Raw genomic sequence first — 25,348 nt, 5'->3', positions numbered from 1 at the left:
GGCTGTCCTTTAAAGTCTAAATCCTTTAACGTAAGAGTTGCAGACTTTTTATAAAGCAAGTTTCTATTTTTTTAGATCCTGGCAGGAGAAAGGCTGACAACCTGACTCCACTTCAACGCACCTTAAAAGTTCAAGCTTGCACACTACCTTGAGCTTAGAAGAAAGATGGGATATAAATGTAATAAATAAATAATAAGTAAAGGCAAGTGAAGATACTTAAACTGCTCAACAGCAAAGCACAGGACAGTATAACAAGCTAGTAGCAACAGGGCGCTGAGACACCTCTATGTGGCATCTGCAGTTAGTTCTCCTCTAGTGCTAAGACACACCAAAGTAGCAAGCTGTGCTGTGCAAGGGTGAGGAACTGGTAAAGGGAAGCAGAGAGCTTGGTGCTGGGTGCTGGGGCCCATTCCTCTGCTACAAGCAAATATTTGAAAAAAGAATTGCACATTCTTTCAAGTTAAATTACCAGATAATAAGACACCACTCTTGTACCACTCAAACATGCTTCCATCCTAGGTGGGATAACAAGGGACCTGACTTACATGCAATGCTAAGCCATGGTTTATTAAACCACTGTTTGCTTGACTGTCAGAACCCTGCCCAGCAGCTTAGCTATACAACAAACCATGATCTGCAGCCATGGTTTTTGTTTTTGGCTTGGGAACCTGAATTTTTTTTTTTTTAAACCACCACTATGAGTTGGTGCTACATGCACACCCAGCACCCTTGCTTAACCATGGTTTTGTTCAGCTGTCCTGCCCAGGTCACTCGACAAGCTACAGAAACACAAGACGAGTGGATGGAAAATGAAACCACTCCTAAGGCTAAGCTGCTCTAACTGGTGTTTTCCCAAAGAAAGCCTCACTCCTAACTGTGCCTAGCAGCAGGATCTCTTCCTTGCCTCACTCCTCCACAACAAGGCTTCCCTCGCAAGGCAGAAAACTTTCTCAGCTTCTGTGTTGTGAGGTGAAGTGAAGAAAATGTATAGGGATGGCTGTTATTCTGTCCAGCTAACCTCTATCAAGGGATGAATAGGAAAGCAACAATGTATAATGGAAAAGTACACAGCAATGGTCAAAAGTACTTTCATTAAATTGCTTAATGCCACAGAGGACAAAAAGAATAGCTCTGAAGGTGGAGAAGAGAATTAAGGCTATCAGAGTTAAAGTATTGAAAACTGGTAATGTTTAAAAAGTTCACATTTCTGGCTGTGTACACCCCCATACATTTAAAGCACATGACTGCCCTCAAAGAATTCTGGGAATTGTTATTTGCCCCCCCCACACACAGAGTTACCATTCCCAGCTCCCTTAACAAACTACAGTTCCCAGGATTCTTTGGGGGAAGTCACGTGCTTTAAATGCATGGTGTGTACCTAGCCTCTGACTTTAACACAATGAGAACCTAGAAAGCTAAGAAGCAGCTCAATGTTAGAGCCTGAATAAACAGAAAGTCTGATGCTTGTAAGCTGACAACTTCAGGATAATTTTAGCACCTTTTGTTCCAGCAAATTGAAAGTGCCTCTACAGCATGGTTCTTTTAGACAGTTGACGAAGCCAAGGGCCCATTTATGCATGTGTACACCAGCGTTTCTGGGAGGAACTATGATATGGCTGTGAACTATTTTTCAAATATTGTGCCTGGCATATAAGCTTGAGGGGCACACCTTCCTCTCTGGGGAGCGGAGAGAGCCTTTGGGTGTCTAGAAGTGAGGAAAAGGTTGCTTTACACCTTGCTATGATCATGGTATGCTGTATCTTGCACAACATCTATCAGACAAGGGGAGATGTTCTTCTGAAGGACTGCCCAGACCTGCCTGGCTTCAGTGAGAGGTGTGATGCAGATCTTGGATGGAGAGCAGTGCACCTAACCTGCAGTGCTGTGGATTTCCTGCTGTGAGCAGGGGGTTGGACTCGATGGCCTACAAGGCCCCTTCCAACTCTATGATTCTATGAACCGGTGCCATTTTATGGTTGTCAAGAGAATGCAGGATGTCTTCAGGCCAAGAATATCAGAATAAGTTAGTCCAGTTAACTGGAGATCATTGCTGTCGCTTTCCCAAAGGTACAGGATATTACTTATGCCTAATACCTTGGACTTACTCCCCAGTCTGATGCCACTCTTCCCATACCATGTCCTGCATATTGGTGACAATGCACTACAAACACCTGGACAATTCTCCCAGCGGTTCCTTTTAGATGTTAAACACCATGGGGAACAAGATAAATGCCTACAGGATGCTATAACCCAATAGTGGTCAGCATGAGTTGCTCAATGCCTTTTCTTGAACTAACCCTCAAGGAAGGATTGGAACCATTGTAAAACAGTTCCCCTCCTAACCCTATCCCTGCCAGAAGGTCCAGAAGGATACCATGGTTACTAAATGCTGTTAAATCTTTTTTTTCCATCTAAGAACCCAGAGCTGAGATGTCGTGTGTGTGCGTGTGTGTGTGAGAGAGACAGACAGACAGAAATAAGTCTTAAATAAATCGAATTTTTTTTAAAACTGTCAAAAATTGAAATGAATCTATGTCAAAGTACAAAAAAGAAATTTAATTATTTCATCAACCTACAGCCTGAGTTATATAATTTCATGAAACAACAATCTATGTTGATAAATGCATATGAAGTTATTGCACTGTCATGGTGGGAGTGGACTTCACAGTTGGTTAGTTGAAACTAATGCATAGTTACCAATCCCAGCTATAACCTGTTGACCCCCCACAATGCTACAAAGCCTATTGGAGCAAGTCCCATGTTTTATAAGTAAGTATTGCATCTGAGCTGAATTACCAAAATAAGCACCATTGAAGTCACTGTATTTGGACGTGCAAGCAATGCATTAGTAAGAAAAGCCAACAGTGAGGCTCATCCAAACTTTTTTTTAACACAGGGAGAGTCCAAACTTCTAGGATATCTTATGCATATACTTTACCTTCTTTAAATCTTTTCATGATCACGTCCAACTGATCCTGAGGGCTGCGAAAAGTGCCCACATGATCCAGCACCTCTTCTGTTACGGAATTCAGAATCTGACAGAATGAAGTGGCAAGTCACCATCTTTCTTTGTGACTATTGTTTTTAAGAATGGCTTTTAAGCTCTCTTCTAAGTCTAGGCTAAAAACAAGCTTCTGAATATTAAGGTTACCTCACACATTACAGAATTCCTACACTGAAAGCAACATGTAGTGAAAAAATCCACACATACAATATACAGAAGGCCTTCCACGTACTTGAAAATATGTGAAGCACCCCTTAGCAGTCTGCTGCTTTCATAAGCACAAAGGTAAAACACACACAAGTGAAGCTTTTCTAGTTTCCAACTGGTGCAATATGTTTATAGTAGCTTGCCCTTTCCTATAAGTGGAATTTGCAAATGAACTCTAGCTGCAGTCAAAGTAAATCCAGAACGTGGACTGTCTTTGTGTTCTAGAGTTAAGAGCTGAACAGAATGTAAATGAACTCCATTTTGAGCTGTGTTTAATGGAATGGAAAAGCTATCTAGACCACGCAACTTGGACTGAAGCTTTTGCTTGCTTCTCTAAATGAATGCGTATATTTCTTTTGCTTACCGATTTCACAGTTATGCTGGGGAAGAACCCATTCACAACAATATGAACACAATCTTGCAACAGAGAAATGCGGAAGTTCTCCAACAGAGCTCTCTTTGAACCTAGTCCATACAGCACAATATTGAATCCCAGGCTGTAAGAAATAAAAAAATCCCTAAGCTTTACAATCAATCAAACAAATTTTATTATGCGGTCACAGACCCAATATACAATTGATTAGACAATCTAAAATGCGTATAGCTATACAGTACTATAGGATAACTTTACCATAAGTAAAGTTTAAAGAGTAACCATCTTACGTATACTCTGGACTGAATTAAAAAGCAACTAGCACTGAAATTGACTTGTCTGTGTCAGACAATAGGTATTTCAAATACCAGTCTGTAGATCTACCTGGGAAACCTTTGATAATGGGAAGAATGAATCTGGAGCGTTCGGCATTACAAAGGTTACAAACAAAAAGAACATGAGCTGTTGTTTCGATATCAGCAGACATACAGGGACAAACTCGTTTGTCATAAGCGGCCCTCCGATATCGCAGAGGGAAGGCAAGTAAATCTAGCTCTGGAGAAAAAGTACCAATATTTTGGAATGGTCAAATTTTCCAGGTAAGCAGCATGGTTGGGGAATATAAATCTCAAGCCTAGATGCATAAGCTTTACAAGATAGTGTATAGTGAGCAGATTGCATAGTATACCCTACTGAAAGAGTTGTTACCAATAACAGCATCTACTCTTTTTTTTTTGACAGTTACAACTGAATTTGTTTTTCTTTTGTAAACCCATACCTTTTGTCTTTATTTCTGAACAACAGCAGATTAAATTTAGTATCTTTGGAAAAAAACTTTTTCCAGTTCTGAATATCAAAACTACATGCTAAGTGGCAAAAATGGGATTCCCACTGCCATGTGTACCACTCACATGCAAAGCAGCAGAGGGAGGAGTAGCAGACATTTTCAAGGGTGGAAATGTTGAATGAGAGAGAGAGAGAGAGAGAGAGAGGAGGGCATTTATCTCTCCCCCTGCCAGTGGTCCTTTGCAGTCTTTCCCATGTCCACTCTCCTTCAAGCTGGCATTCAAAGACAAGCTTGTTTCTCAAGTGAGGAAAAGTGGAGCAACTGCAAAGGAAAATTGGTCTGCGAGGAAAGGCTCAGACAATACCATCCTACCTGCTGCTTCTCCCGTGTTCACAAACATACTCACAGTGCAAGTGTTTTGCACATCAGCACAGGGAGCACAGGAATGGAAATCCTGTGATTGCCACGCGATTGCTTTCAACTGTTAATCATCAAATCCTTCATCATCTACCTTAAATTCTAAAGCGGAGTTCATAACAAAACCACTGCAAGGACCTTTTTTTTAATCAGCAATAGATAAATATTGAGAGCCAATGTGGTGTAGTGGTTACAGTACTGGACTGGAGAGATGCAGGTACATTTCCCTACTCACCCATGAGGTTCACTGGGAGAGTCTCTCAGTCTAACCAGGTTTGTTGGGAAGATAAAATGGGGAGGGGCGACCATGAGCTTCTTGGAAGGCACGTGGGATAGAAATGTAATAAAGGCCCTACAGGTCCTCTTTTGGCTCAAGTACTGCACCAGCAATGCTAAAAGTAGCAAGTAAGCCTCTTGAGCACAAGGCCAGCTGTCTCAGCTATACTCTACTGGATGACCTATACTTAATGGAGGATGAAGGCAACCACAAAGCACAGGTGGCAATGCTTTCCTCTGCAGACCACATGCTTTTCAGGACTCCAGACCATTTTTCTCTTATCACACGGCAATGCTATACACAACATTTACTTACATGCTTAAGACCTAGAAAATCAGCTACACCCAAGTAGAGATGTCCTTTAGCCAGGGTCTCAGCCCAACCCTCATCTCTAGGATTGCAATGCAAATGCTGCAAATGTTTATCCTACCAGACTGCTGTTTGTCCTTTATCAGTCAATGAACATAAAAAAATGCAAGCATCTATGCCAATTTTCTGATTATTTTCCTGATATCAAAAGTGGGATAGAAATATGTACAGAATATGACCTAATCTGTTCCTATTGCTCATATATTTCTTTGGAAAATGGATATGACAATTAACTAATGGACTTGTACAATCTAGGATCTATTTCATTGCATGTATTTTCCTGTTACGCAGAACCAATTATCATCAGCCACAGTGCTTTCCATAAATTCCTGTCTGTTTAAGAAACAGGGTAAAAAGCATTTCCATCCCTCAGACACTAGTCACATGAGTTTCTGTTTAACAGGCCCTTAATTCTAGAAAATACATTAACTACATTCAGTAAAGAAAATGCAGCTTTATGCAATGAGAACTATTTCTGAGTCTATCTATAAAACAATGGCTTAATTCCAACTTCAATTTGTTTTAACAGAAACTCATGGGATACTTACTGCAATTGCAACATCCATTTATAAAAGAGGGATTCATGTTGTCTGGTTAACTCTTCACGTTCAGAAGTAAAAGCAACAGGTACTTTGTTCAAGAGGTTTTGCAGGGCCTCCTGGATCAGAAAGGGGAAAAAATAAGCCATTAGAAAAGGTGCAGGGCTGAAAGAAATGAATCAAAACATTTTAAATTAAAGATATGGTCAGAAAGTTTTTAATTACTACAGGTTGCATCCAATGATCCAGCCAAGGCATTTGCTACCACAGAAGGGACTGGGAGGCAATTTCCATCAATTCTTCCTCCACCTGTAGCCCCTGAAAATCTGCTCCAGAGACCTGGGACCCTCCAGAACAGCATGACAGGAAAAATCAGCAAAAAACCCCCTCTTTCCCCCCTTTTATTAGTGGCCTCTGCTGAATCAAAAGCCTTTTGACAAATGGAAGGGAAACACTGGATGCAAACCAATCTCTCATTATACTGGCAAATATTTGTTGTTGTTATGTGACTTCAAGTCGATTACGACTTATGGCGACCCTATGAATCAGTGACCTCCAAAAGCATCTGTCATGAACTGCCCTCTTCAGATCTTGTAAGTTCAGGTCTGTGGCTTCCTTTATGGAATCAATCCATCTCTTCTTTGGCCTTCCTCTTTTTCTACTCCTTTTTTCCCAGCATTATTGCCTTTTCTAGTGAATCATGTCTTCTCATTATATGTCCAAAGTATGATAACCTCAATTTCATCATTTTAGCTTCTAGAGACAGTTCTGGTTTACTTTGTTCTAACACCCAATTATTTGTCTTTTTAGCAGTCCAAGGTATGCGTAAAGCTCTCCTCCAACACCACATTTCAAATGAGTTGATTTTTCTCTTATCCACCGTTTTCACTGTCCGACTTTCACATCCATGCATAGAGATCGGAAATACCATGGTCTGAATGATCCTGACTTTAGTGTTCAGTGATACATCATTGAATTTGAGGACCTTTTCTAGTTCTCTCACAGCTGCCCTCCCCAGTCCTAGCTGCCTTCTGATTTCCTGACTATTGTCTCCATTTTGGTTAATCACTGTGCCAAGGTATTGATAATCCTTGAAAAGTTCAATGTCCTCATTGTCAACTTTAAAGTTACATAAATCTTCTGTTGTCATTACTTTAGTCTTTTTGACGTTCAGCTGTAGTCCTGCTTTTCTGCTTTCCTCTAACTTTCATCAGCATTCGTTTCAAATCATTACTGGTTTCTGCTAAGAGTATGGTATCGTCTGCATATCTAAAATTATTGATATTTCTCCCTCCAATTTTCACACCTCATCTTGGTCCAATCCCGCTTTCTGTATGATATGTTCTATGTACAGATTAAACAAATAGGGTGTCTCACACCCTTTCCGATGGGGAGCCAATCGGTTTCTCCATATTCTGTCCTTACAGTAGCCTCTTGTCCAGAGTATAGGTTGCGCATCAGGACAATCAGATGCGGTGGCACCCCCATTTCTTTTAAAGCATTCCATAGTTTTTCATGATCTACACAGTCAAAGGCTTTGCTGTAATCTATAAAGCACAGGGTGATTTTCTTCTGAAATTCCTTGCTCCGTTCCATTATCCAATGTATGTTTGCGATATGACCTCTGGTGCCTCTTCCCTTTCTAAATCCAGCTTGGACATCTGGCATTTCTCGCTCCATATATGGTAAGAGCCTTTGTTGTAGAATCTTGAGCATTATTTTACTTGCATAGGATATTAAGGCAATAGTTTGGTAATTACTGCATTCTCTGGGATCCCCTTTCTTTGGAATTGGGATATATATTGAACACTTCCAGTCTGTGGGCCATTATTTAGTTTTCCATATTTCTTGACAGATTTTTGTCAAAATTTGGACAGATTCAGTCTCAGTAGCTTGTAGCAACTCTATTGGTATGCCATCTGTTCCTGGTGATTTGTTTCTTCCAAGTATTTAAAGAGCAGCTTTCACCTCACATTCTAGAATTTCTGGTTCTTCATTATATGGTTCCTCTGTGAATGAATCTGTCATCCTTGCATCTCTTTTATAGAGTTCTTTAGTGTATTGCTTCCATCTTCCTTTTATTTCATCTCGGTGAGACAGTGTGTTCCCCTGTTGATTATTCAACATTCCTACTCGTGGTTTAAATTTCCCTTTCATTTCTCCAATCTTTTGGAATAGGGCTCTTGTTCTTCCCTTTTTGCTGTCCTCTTCTATTTCTATACAATAACTATTGTAATAGTTCTCTTTGTCCCTACGTACTAGTTGCTGTATTGTTGCACTTAGGGTTCTGACTGTGTTTCTATCTCCTTTTGCTTTTGCTTTCCTTCTCTCTTTAACCATTTGAAGAGTTTCTTCAGTCATCCATTGAGGTCTTTCTCTCTTTTTAACTAGAGGTATTGTCTTTTTGCATTCTTCCCTGATAATGTCTCTGACTTCATTCCATAGTTCTTCTGGTTCTCTGTCAACTAAGTTTAAACTAAGTTTAACTGGCAAATATACTATTCTGCAAACATGTGTAATTTGCACAGGAACTGGATTCCAGACAACAAGTTTTCTTTTTAAAATGGAGTTTTCAAAGTGATAGTATGTTTGAAAATGAGGAGGCATTTTCTGTGAAAGACACCAATGATTAGGATCTATGTTGTCTCTAATTATGTTTAATACCCTACCACCCTTACTTACAGAATCATAGAATAGTAGAGTTGGAAGGGGCCTATAAGGCCATTGAGTCCAACCCCCTGCTCGATGCAGGAATCCAACTTCAAGCATACCCGACAGGTGGCTGTCCAGCTGCCTCTTGAATGCCTCCAGCGTTGAAGAGCCCACCACCTCCTTAGGTAATTGGTTCCACTATTGTACCGCTCTAGAAGTTAGGAAGTTTTTCCTGATGTTCAGCCGAAATCTGGCTTCCTGTAACTTGAGCCCATTATTTTGTGTCCTGCACTCGGAATACCGCTTACCGATATCTGTTATACTGACAAACCATTGCTTCTTAGTGCCAATGTCATGCCCACTCCCAGTTCAGTCCCAGGACTCATTTCCCAAACCTGGGCAACTGATCCTGGCAAGGCACAAACCCTTGCCTCCCTTACCAAGACTGAATAAACCAACACCAACCCTGCAAGGTAAGTAGACTGCCACCACCCCTTAATCCTGGTCATCCACTCTGGGCCAACGTGCCAGAAAACGACCTGCCAAGAATTCCAGAGACAGGACCCAAAGATGCACTCCTTGTTCTGGAGCCTTAGGCAAAATATCCAATTATACGGTAGTCCGTGGTTAAATGGCCAAGGTGCTGGATTTAGACAAATCTCCCCTGCAATGAACATGCACTAGTAAATAAGAAGTAGCTTTATTAAAATATAACTGCACAAATATAGCAGCAAAATAGTTTCTTAAAATCCACACCCGAGGGCCAGGTAAAAAACAGAGTTACAGTTGCAGACAAAAATAACAAAACTGTCTAGCCTAATCTACACTTACAACAGAGGTAAAAAGCAAACCACCTCATGGTTCCACATCTCTCAAGAGATGCATAGCCTGAACAGCAGGTGGAAGATGGAACCCCACAAAGGTAGCATCAGCAACCATAAGAGAACATTGGGGAACAAAGGCTAAGGTCTGAATCCTATTCTTATGGGAAAATGCCCAGCAACAGCCAGGAATTAATTAGCCAATCAGCAGGCTTTCTGATGATGAACTCTTCTGGAGCTTTCATGCCCAACAGTCATGCATTCACCAACCTTCCAGGTCTGTGGCTTTGAAGTACCAGTCTCCACTGATAAGCAGGTGTTCGTGCTTGTAGCCTAATTAACTAGCTTCGCTGTGAGAACTGCAAACTCATGGCCTTCACAGAGGCCCCATTTCTGGCAAGATGTTTCCCCACAATTCCTGGCCTCAGAACTGTTTTAGAAACCAGGTGTTCTTGACACCAAGTACAGATTCTGTAAGAATACCTCAAATAGATGACTCATAATAAAACATGCTGTTTTAACTGTGCTACCACCAGTAAGGTAAAAAATGCCAATAAGCCACCTGGCTCTGCCAGGAACAAACCTAGTGACAGTTGCTTGCACGTTCTCTGATCAAACATCTCAAGAGAAAATTCTGATACAAGCAGTCACTCCTGCCATGAACTGTACCTGATCCAGTTTTTTTTTCTGTAGCTTCTGGAGTGTTCGGTCAGAAGTTAAAACCTTGGAACTACTATGTGCTTCAAAATACTCTTCTACCAAATTGCTCTGAGGAAAGAAAGACACACAAGGATCATCAGTATTCTCTCCAGAAAACATTAACGGGGGAATGAATTGATGGCTTAATCTCACCATTCTAATCTAGACCATAAACTCTCTGAGCTATAGTTAAAAATAAACAATAGTTTCCCATGAATGAACAGTGCATCCAGTGCTCAGTCGTGCCCATTTCACTCCTCCCCTGCTCCTCATCCCCAGCACAGAGGAAACAAATCAGAGCATCGGATTAGCATTACATGTAAACCAGCACCTGCGGTTTGTTCAGAGGAAACAAACCACAAATGGTAGCTTCCACTAGTCATTGTTTTAAGAGAAAGAAAGTAAAAGGTTTCCATGTAATGCTATACCAGCATTCTAGTTTGTTTCAGTTGAGACATGGAGTAGGGGAGAAGCTAAGGGGGACCATTTGAGCAGCATGCACTGCTCATTTGTGGTAAACCAGAGTTTATTTTTAACTATGGCTTGCAAATCAAGCCTGAGTGGGAAGCTGCTTCCGTGAAGGTGGAACAAAGACGAAAAAGATGGGAAGAGGCTAAGAGGAAAAGAAATCACTTTGAGAGCACAGGGTATAATTTAAAATGAATACTGCCTTCATATCCCACACACAATGGTAGGCGAAAAGCAGATTTGTCTTTATGCTATCTTTGCATGTGTATTAAATTTGTTAGAAAAAAATGACAGCCCAATTCCCCCCCCCCCCCTATTTAATTTTAGCTGAGTTTCATCAGAGTGAAGAATACAACTTTTTTGGTCTTGATTCCTTTTTGGAAAGCAACAATGGTGGTTTTCTTTAAGCACACTTAGGGTGACTATGGCAAACATTCAACAGCTCCTACAGTCATTATTATGTCTTAGTCAAGAAGTTGTCTTATACACAAGGCAAAAGCTTCAAGTCTTATCATAGACTTAGGATACAATCCTATACACACTTACCTGGGAGTATGCAAGATACTCAGATTTGCTTCCGGGGAGACATGCATAGCATTGCACTGTAAACTGCAATCCTAAACACACCTATTGGGAAATAAATCCCACTGAATATACAGGGACTTACCTCTAAGTAAAGATGCATACTAATTGTATTTATTTAAAACATCTGTTACCCACTCTTCAAGGTCAATCCCAGAAGATACTTAAAAAAAAATACAATTAACAATACAATAAAAACAGGTAATCATGTAAACCACCAGAACTCACGGAACAACCAAACAATGGGCTCAACACTAATGTCCATCATATGTCCATGCAAAGAGGTGTGCCTTCAGCTGGTGCCTAAAATAGTTAAGAATTGGACCTCCTTCCTGGATCTCAATGAACTTGTGCATCTGGATGGGAGAATGCACTCTTTCAAGATCCCAGGTCCCAAGCTCTATTGGGTTTTATACGAATTGCTTTTTATACGTATATGTAACGTTTGTATTTCATCTCTTGACAAGCCCAAGGAAATATTACAGATTATTTCCAGTGTACTCTTTTTTCAAAGGTCATTATGATGAACATTTCTGCAGAGTGAAGCCTGGAGATTCAAAGCTAGCTTGGATTACATTGCCATTAAACATGTTCAAAATGTTTCCAGAGATCGAGCTGCATTTAATTTAATTTTGGACTGTCAACAGAAATGTTTCAGAAGGCCTTATTCCTTATTCAGTTTGCTATGATCAATAGTCAATGTAATTAACAAACTGAACTGCACGCACACTCACAGGAACATCTCTCTTTAGCTTCTTAGCTGGTGTTTCTCTGCTGGCTGGAACAAAAGATGTTTGGGGTCTGGTTGGCATTTTTGGATCAACAGCTCCATCAGCGGTTTCTTTACAACTGTTACCCTCCTCTTCTTCAGAGCACGAAGTAGAATAATCACTTTCGCTATCAGAGCACATATTTAAGGCTAAAAAAAAGGAAACATTTGGCAAGAGACAGTCATGAGTTTCTTTTCCTAACATATCTTGTACATTGGTTATTTTGTATATAAACTTCAGATGACATACTAGATAGGGGGGAAAGCCATCTACAAATAATCCTTAATTGCTTCCTTGCTTTCTCCCACAGATAATAAATGGAGCTCTCCTTTCAACTCACAGACACGCACACATAAGCCATGCAGTCACCTTCCCTAATAACAGCAGAATCTCAACACAACCTGGTGGTGGGCGCGGGACAACATGTAGCAGGGAAGTAATGCCACTTTTAACCCAAGGGTTCCATTATTCTGACAGACTGGAGGGAGGGACACAATTGGAGGCAGAAGCAGAATTTCAGTAAGAGATACTGACAAGTGGGACCTGCAGCAAAAGGCTCCTGTACGCCATGCAGCTGCTCAGGATTCCAGCCACTCTATACCTCACCCCAATCAGTCATAATTCCAACGCCACCAAATTTGCTCTATCATCATTGGTCTGCTTTTGGGGTTCTCCCTCGGTTTTTGCCTTATGATTTTTTTCTTAACTTCTTCAAAGCTTCGGTTTCCTCTGAGCCTGCCAATACCTCCCTCTTCTACATGGGCGGTGCCGTTTTAGTTCATATAAACAGCACTTTGTACACTGGAATTACAGGGAATATCTATTGCACGCCACATTTTGCACATATTAATGTGGAAAAATGAGCGCACAGACAGAAACCCAGGAATCTGCTATAATGTATGAAAACCCCATCCCAATCAGAGCAGTTTCGGTCTAAAAATGAGTGAACACTACAGAATTAGACTACTTAACTGAATCCAAGACATTAAAGAAATGTTACATTTTGGATTAAGTACACTCGGTTTACCAAAGCAGACAGTGAATCCAACTAACAGATCTATCCACCCAGACAATAGCTTCAGAATTGGTATTAGGGGAAATCTCTGTGTGTCACTGAACTTTTCAGATAGAAGGAAGTTCTACACAATTTCCCCAAGTTTTGTTCTGCTAATTCAGTTACATTGGACCTGAGAACCTCACTGGCAATCTACAAGGTGTAAAACCTCACATAACCACAGTACGCTCATTATGAAGGTATTGCTTTTCTATACTTTGGAAAAGAGCACAAAAAACCGAACGCTAATGTGATAATCCATTTGTTAGTCTCTCAGGTGCCATAACATTCTTTGCTGGTTTTGCTGCAACAAACTATGTTAGTTAGAATTTAATGTAAATGCCTTACCTGTAATTCTTTTCCTGAGTCTGTAAGGTGTTTTTGACACAAATTCATTCTTTTTACTCTGTTAACAACAGCAAGCATACTAGGTGTCTTCAAAACAAAATTTCTTCTGTTTAAAATGTATACTCTCTAATCAGATCACTATATAATCTCAGAAAATGAATTTAGTTTGCAGAATCTAGTTGTGGAATCTCATATTATTGGACCTAGAGACTAACAAAGTTAGTTAAGAATCCAGTTTGTACTTGTTTAATTTTTTAGCTAAGTTGCTTCCAAACCTACAGATTTACAGGTATCATTTATCAACTTCAGAGGGATATCTGAAGATTAAACACACTTTAAAAAGATCTGGAAATGTCATGAGTATTTGCAGAAGATGTGGACTACATTAAGCAATCTCCATCTCATCTCACATGTACTTCATACTCAAACAAATCAGATCATGGGAGACCATGACTTGATCTTTCAAGAATGATCCATAAGTTATATGGACAAGTTTTCAAGGCAACTTACAAAAAAGCAGCTTACAGTAACAATTTAGAAAAAAAAATCAAATTAAAACCTTGCACCCATACAATCACTAATAAAATGTCTTCTAGCATTAAAAAGATGTCAATACCCATTTAAAAAATGGGATGAGAGGAAACTTGTCAGATCTCCTTAAAGAGAGAGTTCCATAGCTGCAGTGCCTCCACCAAGATGGCTTAGGCTATAGTACCTGTCAATCAGTTATCTTGTAAAGATAAGCCGGAGAGTAGATGCTGATCTTAATGCTTGGACAGCTCATGGAGCACTCCTGGGCCATGACAAATCCATATGGGTGGCCAGTTGTGATGGAAATAGTTTCCTTAAAAGCTCCAGCTACCCAATTCACATCTAAACCTGAACAACAATATGGAGGACATGCCTATCCTGCTGCTACATATGGTGTGTATTTTATCGCAAAGATTAATATATTGTTCTGCTAGATGACTCCAATCCCTAGTTTACAAAATACTTCAGAATGCTTTTTTATATATTGCTCAGCTGACAGTAAGGCTTCCATCAGCAGAATGGGGAAGGAAGCAGAAATTCCCCTTGCAGCCCCACTCCCTAAATAAGCTCCAGAGGGTTGGGGGACTTTCCAGGACACAGGGGGGCAGGGGTTGCAGGAAGGAGTGGGAATAGCTGAAAACTGCTTCCTTCTCAGTCCCACTGATGGCAACTATCAGCTGAGCAACACTGCTGGATAAAACCTTATGGGTTGCTACTTAAACAAAATGGACATAGCTAAGCAGTACAGTTTTACTGAATACAAGTCTAGGATCACTGAAAGGAAACAATTGAGAAAATTTATCTAACTTATTTTAAAACTTGTCTGGAAATCTAAGCATTTTACTGGATCTCAGAGTCAATACAAGATGTTCAGAGCTGTCTCAGACAGTCCTGTATTTGACCAAACTACTGAAGATGATACTTAGGGGATTCTAAATATAAAGAAGAAAGGTCCTTCCCCATCAATGACTGATGCTTTTGACAACGAAAAATTGCCACTCACCTCTACCTGGCCCTTGCTTGAACCAGAGTAGTCTGGAAATTAAACAAAGACTGTGTCACAAATTACCTACAAACATTAGCTCTTTTGTACTTCCTCAACAAAGTATCTTGAGATACTCATCCCAGATCAAACTGCAAATTGCAAATAAAGTTGGACATGGGATAGTCTCCTCATCTCTATGGAGAAGTAACACAATCTCTCTGCTGGTGACAAATTCATCATTGTGCCTTTCCATGTAAAAAGGATGAACCAAGTTATCCTGAATATTTTGTATGGGCATAATCCTGTGCCTAGCACAGGGAATTTTCAGCCTTGGCTGCTCCACTACCTGAATCTCTTCTAGGTAAACCATTTCCTATCACCCCAACGCTTCTTGAATCTTAACTAAATTGCTCACTCAAATAATACACGATCCCCAATTCTGAATACCAGCATATTTTTATACGGGTTCTTAATATGTGTATAGATTTATGGCTGTGTACAAGCAGCTGACAAGAAATTGTGCACTAGCAAATCTGTAGAGCCAGACTGTGCTTTTCCTGGAATCACTGGCAAGCAGTTCCTTTATCGGAGCCATTCACTCAATACTCATTCAGTAACTATCCAGTCATGAGAATAGCAACAGATTATCATCCAACAAGTGGAAAAATTTGCTGGATTAGGACTGAAATCCCTGGAATCTGCATAGCAATAATCATGCTACAAACAGACTTTAACTAGTTATGCAACCCCTGAGCGCTGTAGCATGCAATTTTAACATGTGATTTTATTTAAGTATAATTTTATTATTTTAAAAAATGTATGTAATTTGTTCTTGATGTTTATTTTTACTGATTATTTTAATGAATATTTTAGATTGAAACAGTATATAAATAAATAAACACAGTATAAAGCTACAAATATGGGATTCCAAAATCCAACTTTCTTTTTAAATAGCTAGTTGGCTGTGTGCATGGGTGGCTATGAAGAAAAGAAATAAGTGTGACAATTTTTGCTAAATATTTAACAATCTAGTTTGTCTAGTTCAGGCTCACATTGATCAAGAAGTGGGATTTCTTTACTCAGCATACGTCTCCCAAAGTCCTAATCTCTTTGACTTTACTCACCTATTGTCCAGACGTTCCATGCCCCAATTCTCCTTCTCTCGTTAAGAATAAGCATATCAATACTAAATTCTAAGTGCTACAAAATACAACCCCCAAAAGAAATAAGAGCAAACGGCGCATAAGCATACAATGTGCAAGATTTATCCCAAAAGCAAAACTTGAATTTTTAGGTTCCAACAAATGGACAGAATTTGATTTTTTTTAAAGCACCTTTTACCAAATGGAGCTCTTACCAATGCATTTGATTTCGTTTCAATAGAACTTACTCGTGCTGCTTTGAGGGGTGCTTGGTTCCTTTCCAAGATTCTTCAGGTTCTCATGTTTTACTTTATTTGCTGCTGTCTGAGCTAGCTCAGAGGCTTTGAAAAAAAAGAGAAGCGCCAGATTAAAGAAGCATGCACACAACATATTAATATAATGCAAAACAGCCTTCCCCAACATGATGCCCTCCAGGCTTTCGGGGGTACAACTGCCAACATCCCTAACCACTGGCCATTCTGCTGGAGCTGATGGGAGTTGTAGTCCAAAACCCTGGAGGGCACCAGGTAGGGGAAGGCTGATGTAAACAATCGGTTAGTCATTGTAACATATAAGGTTAAAGAACTTCACTGTTCAGTCGTAGTGGCTTATTACAATGTTAAAGGTGTGATCAAAACACAGTTACAAAAACAATACAAGCAGCATGGTACAAATGCCCACAAAAGGCCAAGATAACCAGAGGGGTGTGGCCAACAGCATATTTAAAACTACAATATTGAATCTACTATAGGGGCATCAAGGGTTGCATACACCAAGGAGATCTTTATCTTTTAAACATTTGAACTATAGCATCTACCATGCTGCTACATAAACGCTTTTTGAAGCTCTTCCAAGGCTTAGAAACAAAGTGTCATGAGGAAGGGAAGGGCTCAGAAATAGAAGTCAAAAGCCTCACTACCCTACAGGGCTACTCATATGGTTCTCAGGACTGCGCCCAAAGTCATGCTCATATCCCAAATATTTTGTTACTCAACAGCACCAACAGACACTGGATGTACTGTATCAAAGTAAACAGAATGGGCCTGCACTGTGAGGAAGCGGGGGAAGCAAATCAGCTAAATTAATTCCTCCTGTTTCACTAAAACAACCCTATAACCTCTGTAACTGATTGGCTGTGTTCATGTATAATGTCCAGCCATTATTTGCTCACTGAGTCACAAGCTGGTCTGATTCACATGACATGCTAAGCCAAACCATGGTTTGTGGTTAGGGAAGAGAGAACTCAACCATCAGGCCTGGTTCAGATGATACATTATCTCAAACTATGGCTTAGCTCAGCACAACACAGGAGCAAAAAGGACTACGGAGGAGCCAAATTAACTCACTGTCTCACAGATTAGCAAACAAATGCTGGTTTTTCCAGAGCTTAATTTCTTTTCTAGCACCTCTTGTCTAGAACCTTTGTAGCCTGACAAGCTTCTGAGGTGGAGTGGCCAAACAAACCATGGTCAAGCAAAGCTAACGGGTTTGGATATAATAGCAACCAAAGTTAAAACAAGCCGTGGTACATGAGCCGCCAACAAACCATGGCTTCACATTGTAAATTATTGGCAGGACACAAACCATGGCTAGCCTGCTGGGCTGGGTTCTCACATTCAGAAAAACCACAGTTAGGCTAACTAAACCATGATTTAGGATTATGTGCGAACCAGGCCACTTATTAGCCCAGCCAACTTGTTGTACTGGGCAGTGTGAGAAGATAATGAGATGTAGGGTGAAAATCAAGGCACCAGTAAAATTTTAAATGAGCAACAAATTTAGATTTTATTGGAAGTTCTCAAAAAGCAGCAAGTGAAACAAAAAACAACTTTAAAGCACTTAGCCATAAGAACAATTAGAACGCTAAAATAGCATGGGGGAAAAAAACCACATCCAAAACTAGTTTACACTGTTTCCCTACTTAGCCCTAGTAACAAATCAATTTTAGTTCATCCACTGGCAGTGCAGATTCCAGCCTCCCTGCTGTTCCTAGAATCTGTTCGGGTCCTCTGCCTTTCCCACTTTCAATCCCAATCTGGCCTTCTCCCAATTTCAAGCTCTTTCTCTTTCTACTAAACCCCACCAATTACTCTCTGCTCCCTGATTGCCTTTTGCTTATATTTATTATTCTAACTCCTACCCACAACCTCAGATGTACAGTAGAGTTTTGTTAAGTTTCTGCTTCCTACAGCAAAGATTTCTTTTTCTGTCTTCAGTATCCTGGGCTGCCTGTGACCTTTTGAACTTCCTGAGTTTCTAAACAGAAAGTAACTTTTTATAACTGAAAACAAATATAAAATAGTTGAAATTTTAAATTCCTTCCCATCTGGCACCAAGACTAAGATCAAAGAATTAAACTTGCTCAACAAAATAGTACACACCCATCTCTGCCATCTTGTTAGAACGTTTTGGAGTTTGGAATGAGAAGACATCCCCACCACCTGCACTGGAGCCATTTTTCAAAGAACCTTAAAAACACAAACAAATACTAAGAAGCAAACTAGGTGTTTTTTTTTGGGGGGGGGGGAATTGTAACAATTATCTGCCAAAGAGCAAAGGAAAACACAGATATCAATGTTGAACACAGCCATTTCTTACCCAATTTCCACATGGCTATGGCTGTGAATGGTCTCCCAAAGTGTTACCTTTTTCTCATAAATACCTTGGATGTCTATTCCTAGGACAGACACATAGTCCTGCTCTTCAAAAATATCCTGGCCCTCACCATCTGAGCGATTTTCCGTTTCCTTCACCCATCTTTTTACATCAAGTGTATGTGGAGTTTTGTTCTTCCGAACCTTAAGACCTGGAAGAGCAGCAAGGCTTGTTTTTTAAAAACAACAACAGTAAATTGTCCTTCTGTTTCTGCCAACTCTTTATCTACATATACACTTAACACAATACTATAAATGTTTCTTCAGAAGTAACACCCACTGTATTCTAGCACATATTAATAAGTGCAGCCTTAGCCCTTTTCATGTACTGATACATGATTTTCCATTTAGACTTCATTCAGTTCAGAGCAATTGAGAACATTGACTTGGGCTGCAATCCCATACATACTTACCTGGGAATAAGTCCAAAAGAACCCAATGGAGCTTACTTCTGAGTAGACATGTATTGGATTGCAGCCTAAATCTCTTAGCCTGTTTTTATTGAGAAAAGGTGACCAAAAACTATTATTCAAAAGAAGGTGCCACTATTGCGAACGGTTCAGCTGAAGGCAAGACAGCAGAACTAGCCAAAGACAGTCTTCCAACAAAAGCCTCCCCGCTGCTAATCCAACCTAAGTGGGTAAGCGTATAAAGCCCTAGTGATAATAAAACCAATGCAGATCTGAACTTGCAATCCTAAGATTTCTGAATGCTAAATAAGCATTCAGTCCTGACCTCATGGGACATCATCATGAGAGGGGGAAAACTGTACAAAGAATAGTCAGCTCCTTCAAGAAACGGATGAAAGATTGAGATTTTTGGTGTGTTTCCAAAAACCAACAAAAAAAATAGGGGTGTCCAATATGACATGTATTCAGAGAGCATCAGGCATTCTCCTTTCTTAAAGTATGTAACTTAAAAGGCATTTAAATATATCCAAATCACTTTTAAACAAAAACAAAAACCCTCAAGCTGAGAGGTCTAGTACCTCATTTTATAATTATTAAAATAAGGTGGCCTTTTAATGCCAAGTAATCCATACCTGAATCTTCAGAAATGTGCTTCAAAACATCCTCATCTGCCACAAACTTGACCTCTATGGCATTGCTAGTTTTTATCTTTGGATTACTCATAGCAAGAAGACTACAACCAAAAACAAAGCATTGTATCATATTCCCATCAAGGAACAAGAACCATTAACTATTCTCATTGCCAATATGAGCAGTAACCAAGCCTGAAATGCATGGCATAGGAAGAAAAGCTTAGAATTTATGAGTAGTAGCAGTAATAATCCTTTCTTCTTTGTACATAAAGACTTAATCATTTTTCTTCACTTTAAACAAGGTATTGGACATCTTAGTCAAGCGCTTGCTGATGTTTATTAGCATTTAGAACAGCCATCTTGACAGTCATCTTGAATTTTAAGTAGAACCCCACTGTTAATCATATCTTAAACAAAGCAAAATTCAGATTTTTCACTTTAGATATATAAAATCCAACCACTGAAATGAATTCTATTCAAATGAACTACAAACATAAAACCAATCTTATGTATCAGAATGGATGAGCGTAGAAAGAATTCACTTACATAGGGTGAGCCTATGTAAGTGGATGAGCCAACGTTGTCCAAGTCCCACATAGCATTGTTTAATCTGAAATAAAAAGAAAAGTCAGAAGAAACATCAGCAAATGGTCAAAAGGTGGATTTGACACAATATACTGACATTTTGAAAGATTCCCCAACTGTACCACAAGCAATTTTTAAAATCTGCAACCTGGGAAAAAGGGATCCAGGTATGTAATTTTTGACACCCGCTTTGTTTTATCTGAGTTTTCTCACTTTTCGGTATTGACAAGTGGGTCTAAGTGTACACACACAATTTTCTTTTTACATACAGGTATGTCTGTTGGTGCCTTTACTGTCCTTGCCAACTTTTATCAACCTCCCAGGCACAGGACCAACTGACAACAACTGCCCTGTGGAATGGAGGAGAAAGAGAGGCAGGCAAAGAACACATCAGAGCCTACTCCAATCAGACTTTCCACTCTCCCACCCCTCATCCTGTGCCAACTGACACCAACTGCCCTGTGGTATGGAAGAAGAGAGCAAGGCACAAACAACATCAGGGCCTGCTCCAGTTGGATCAAATCTTTGCAGACTCCCGCAGGGCCAACTTATAGTAACTGCCCTAATGCCTAGTATGGTTGCTTGTTTTACTTTTGAGCATGGTTCTCAGTTTATTTGTTGCATTTTATATACATTGTTACCGGCTTTAAGGACTTGAGTTGAAAAGTGGGATATATTTCTACTGCATAAATAGATGAACGTTCACAGAACTGAGATGGTGAAGCTCATTACTGCATAAGCAATAGTACATGGTTAAACTACACTTTACACAAAATGAAGAAAGCCAATGATAAGCATAAAGACAAATTTACACCGTTCCTCAAATAGTCTGATGTCAGAATTCTATTTTTAACATCTGTAATTTAATATCTCTAGGAAGAAAGGGAGATCTTTTGAGGGGCATCTGCTATCACACCATAACTGCGACATGCTACATTGCATATGAACTATCATTTTCCGTACAATCCTAACCATGTCTACTCAGAAAGAAGTCCTACTGAATAAGTCCTACACTAAGACCTATTGAATTCAATGAGGCTTACCCTCAGGATTACAACCTAATTTAGGAGATGTAAGGATACAGTAGGTGCCTGGAATGTTAATTTGAGACTGACCTAATGCAACTTTACTCAGAAGACACACAATTAACATAACACAAATTTAAACACATACAATATAAAAACTTAAAACCCAAAAGAAAAGCTAAGCGCACCTCAAGGGCCAAAGGCATGAGTGAAAAGGAAGGTCTTTGCCTGATGTCTAAAGAAGGCACTAGACATGCCTCCATGGGAGGGCCAGCACCAGAAGGTGGTCAAGTCGGGCCCTGGCCGAGGGTCCCTGCCACCCAGGGGGGCCCCTGAAGGGCCTCTCCTTAGGGTGGGAGGGTAGCACTCCCCTTCTCCTGACCCTGCTACAGATCGCAGAGGGAGCTCTCAGCCCCCCATACAGACTACACAGGCCCACAATGCCCATCCGCACACCCCACTTACCTCTCCCTTGCCATGAATGCTGTGCACGCTGCGTGGGTATACCTGCCATCAACTAAGATAGCAGCAGAAGCTTCTCTAAGGGGTTGATACCTCTACCATTATCTTGGTTGATGGCAGACATGTGTGCGTGCGTAGCGCACATGCATGCTATCAGCCAAGATGGCAGCGAGGGCATGAGCCCCTTAGGGAAGCCCCCCCCTGCCATCTTGGTTGATGGCAGCCTTACGCACACAGAGAGCAGGGCATTCTTCCTAAGGACAAACCGAGAGGTAGATAGGTTGGGCATGTGGGCTCCGTGGGCTCAGGACACACTGGTGCCCAAGTGCCCAGTCACGTGTGGTGCTGGCCCTGCTACCTGGGGAAAGAATTCCACAGCTAGGGACAGCATTCCACAGCTGGGGGCCACCATTGAAAAGGCCCAATGCCGTCTTCCAAACCTCTTAAGGAGGGGACACACTAAGAATAGCCTCTGATTATGACCGCAGAGTCTGGGTCAGTTCATATGAGAAGGGGCAGTCCTTGAGATATTGAGGTCCTGAGCCGCATAAGGCTTTATAAGTCAAAACCAGCACTTTGAATTCAGCCTGGAAAGTAATTGGTAGCCAGTGCAGTTGTGCCAGAATTGGTACCTTACCCTGGTGAGCAATCTGGCCGCTGAATTCTGCACTAGCTTGAGTTTCCAAACCATCTTCAAAAGAAGTCCTAAGTACAATACATTACAGTAGTCTAACCTAGAGCTTACCAGAGCATAGACAACTGAAGTTAGGCTATCCCTGACCAGATAGGGGCTCAGCTGGGCCACCAGTTGAAACTGATGGAATGCACTCCGCACCACCGAGGCCACGTGAGCCTCAAGCGACAGTAATGGATGCAGTAGTATCCCCAAGCTATGTACCTGCTCCTTCAGAGGGGGTGTGACCCCATCCAGAGCAGGCCACAACTCATCCATCTAGTCCAGTGATTCTCAAACGGTGCGCCACGGCACACTGGTGCACTGCAAGAGGTGACTAGGTGTGCTGTGAATATTATGAAAGTATATTTTAAAAATGAGAAGAAACCCATTTGTATAGTTATTTTTATTCATAGTTTAAAGTATATTAATATATTTTTAATTTTGTACACCAAGTGCGCCAGAAAATTTTTATATGTTTTACAGTGCGCCGCAAACCAAAAAAGTTTGAGAACCATTGATCTAGTCTATAAAACCACCCACTAACAGTGCCTCTGGATTAAGCTTCAGTTCACTGGCTCTCATCCAGCCAATTACCGAGGCAAGACACCAATTTAGTACATCCACTGCCACACCTGCAAATGTAAAGGAAAACTAGAGCTGTGTGTCATGAGCATATTACTGACAACAAACTCCAAAACTCTGGTTGACCACACTCAGCGGTTTTGTGTATATCTTAAATAGCATGGGGGATAGAATCAAACCTTAAGGGACCCCATACTGAAGCTTTATTCTTACATAAGTATGTATACTACACAGCTTAAGGCTACAAACCTACATATACAATTTAACTGACTCAGGACTATGTAACACTGAACAGTGGGACTTATTTTAATTGAACATCAGTAGCATTTAACTATGGACACTCCAAATTAAGTCTTACTTAACTCAGTAGGATTTGTTTCTGAGTAAATATACTTACAATTACATTGTAAGGCTGCATTCCAAAAACACTAACATACTGTGAACTATCCCCCCTCAAATTAACGGGACTTAATTCTGAGTAACCACATTTTAGATATATGCGAAAACTGCAGTCTTAAAACAATCAATTCACTAGGAACAAAGACCAGCTGAATTCAGGACCGGGATGAAAAATTGCCCACTTGACTGTTGCAGAGATGGAGGAAAGGCTTTCCTTTTATATATGGATGGTTTTCAGAATTTATTTTGTTCGTTCCTACGGAACCAGGAGAAACAGGTCGTTAAATATGCCCATTTTATTTTTCCTAGGAGGTGGCGGGGGGGGGGGGTGAGGATTCTCACATGACTCCAAATGACGATTTTCGCGAGGCAAGCCATCCACAGGTCCATAGCCAGTTTTAAGAAACATCAGACCTCATTAACTTATGGCTACCTGCTCTTCCGTTGATTTGTACAGCACAGTCCTGGAAAAGTCTATGCAGAGGCAAGGCTCTTTGAGCTCAACAGGGCTTACTCTGAGATAAGGACATACTGGGTTGCAAGTTCAACATTTTCTATGCTAGCTTTCCCCAGCGCTCGCGCTCCCCTCGCTGGCCAACCGCGCACGCGGGACACCCCCACCATCCACCGCTTCGCTCCGCCCCGCCACAGCCCACCGTTAACTCACAGAGACGAACGCCACAGCCCTCCGCGCGGAGCCGGAAGCAGCGTTCGCTTCCCGCGCCGTCGGCCCTAGCCCTAGCCCAGCCCCCTCCTAGAGTTGTCCTCACTCGTTCAAATGGGCTGGGCCTGGCTGGCCGCCCTCTTCCAATAGGCAACCTACGCTGGGATTTGTGATTGACTCCCTTTTGCAGCCAATGGCGAATGACTCCTCTTCTCTTGCCCTGACCCGTTCAGTCTAAGTCGCGCGTTCTGTAAGGTAGGCGGAGCCGCGGCCTCTGCACAGGCAGAAAATGATCGGGAGCGGCCTGGGAAAGACGGTAGCAGCCCAAATTCAGCCTCCTTGGCGGCTCATTGCTGCTCCCAGGGCTGCACGCACACGATGCAGCAGTCGCCTTGAGGAAGCGCGAAGAAGGCTTGGGTGGGGCTAGGCCCTGGTGGTCCCTTTGAGTTCCAGCATGTCAGAAACCTAAACTGGGCTGTCAATAAATAAACTAGAATTGGTTCTGGGCCTTCCCTAATGGATTTTTCGTCCGCCAGAAAGGGGCTGGCAAGCCCCCCTACCTTGTGTAACATTTGGAGAACTCGAAAGCTTGCCAAATTTTTGTGACTTTTTGATATGGTCCTGGGGTTGCCAAATCTCCGGTTTTCAGCCAGTCTTCGGCAAAAGGGGGCCGTCTGCGGTCTCCAGCCATATTCTCCTCAAACACGTGGATCTCCGGTTTTCCAGCGCCTCCCCCAGCCACACATGCGTGATTCACACACGCATACACCAAAGGCTCTGGCCGCCCACCCTTTCCCAGTCAGCCATCCTCTGCTTGCTGCTCGCTGCATCCCCTCCCTCCTTCCTTCCCGCCCAGGCGATGCCAAGGAGCAGCACCACCACCCAGTGGTGTCCCAACAGGGGTGGGGTGGGGTGCAAGATGGAGTAGGGTTACCAGGTGTCCGATTTTCAGTGGGAGTTTCTGGTTTTCAGGGGGTCCCCTCTGGGTCTCCAGCTAACGTACCTTAATCTCCGGACTCTCTGCTTCAATTTTTTAAAAAATTAAGTTTCTAGGTGGTCTGGTTCCTGAGATATACACCAAAACGTCAGCCGCCCCCGTGACTGTTTAATCTGTTTATTAATCTGTTTATTATGTATAGCAGCTCTTAGCAGAGCTTGGAAAATTAACTTTTTTTAAACTACAACTCCCATCAGCCCCAGCCAGCATGGCCACTGGATTGGGCTGATGGGAGTT

At 41.3% G+C, this 25,348-nt stretch overlaps 1 protein-coding gene across 5 annotated transcripts in view; it reads right to left on the bottom strand.

The window, feature by feature from the left end:
- ORC2 (origin recognition complex subunit 2) overlaps positions 1 to 24,800 on the bottom strand; it is a 31,481-nt gene extending 6,681 nt beyond the window's left edge. Inside the window, exons 1-13 of one of the 5 annotated variants that reach the window (XM_061608043.1) lie at positions 24,675 to 24,800; positions 20,268 to 20,331; positions 19,722 to 19,822; positions 18,688 to 18,831; positions 18,407 to 18,493; positions 16,274 to 16,366; positions 14,902 to 14,933; positions 13,368 to 13,425; positions 11,930 to 12,114; positions 10,116 to 10,214; positions 5,983 to 6,092; positions 3,576 to 3,708; positions 2,939 to 3,035 (exon numbers count right to left, since the gene is read on the bottom strand). In XM_061608043.1, the coding sequence (XP_061464027.1) occupies positions 2,939 to 3,035; positions 3,576 to 3,708; positions 5,983 to 6,092; positions 10,116 to 10,214; positions 11,930 to 12,114; positions 13,368 to 13,425; positions 14,902 to 14,933; positions 16,274 to 16,366; positions 18,407 to 18,493; positions 18,688 to 18,831; positions 19,722 to 19,812 (1,129 nt within the window). In that variant the 5' untranslated portion in view covers positions 19,813 to 19,822; positions 20,268 to 20,331; positions 24,675 to 24,800. Of the gene's footprint in view, positions 1 to 2,938; positions 3,036 to 3,575; positions 3,709 to 5,982; positions 6,093 to 10,115; positions 10,215 to 11,929; positions 12,115 to 13,367; positions 13,426 to 14,901; positions 14,934 to 16,273; positions 16,367 to 18,406; positions 18,494 to 18,687; positions 18,832 to 19,721; positions 19,823 to 20,267; positions 20,332 to 23,883; positions 23,974 to 24,117; positions 24,248 to 24,674 lie in introns of those variants that run through there. The other 4 variants (XM_061608041.1, XM_061608044.1, XM_061608042.1 and 1 more) reach the window with 4 other exon arrangements.
- Positions 24,801 to 25,348: the final 548 nt, after the last annotated feature.

This window comes from Rhineura floridana, chromosome 2 (genome assembly GCF_030035675.1).
Source record: "Rhineura floridana isolate rRhiFlo1 chromosome 2, rRhiFlo1.hap2, whole genome shotgun sequence".
Lineage (NCBI taxonomy): Eukaryota > Metazoa > Chordata > Lepidosauria > Squamata > Rhineuridae > Rhineura > Rhineura floridana.
Note: the sequence above shows the minus strand (reverse complement) of the source record. Positions and strands in the feature narration are given on the sequence as shown.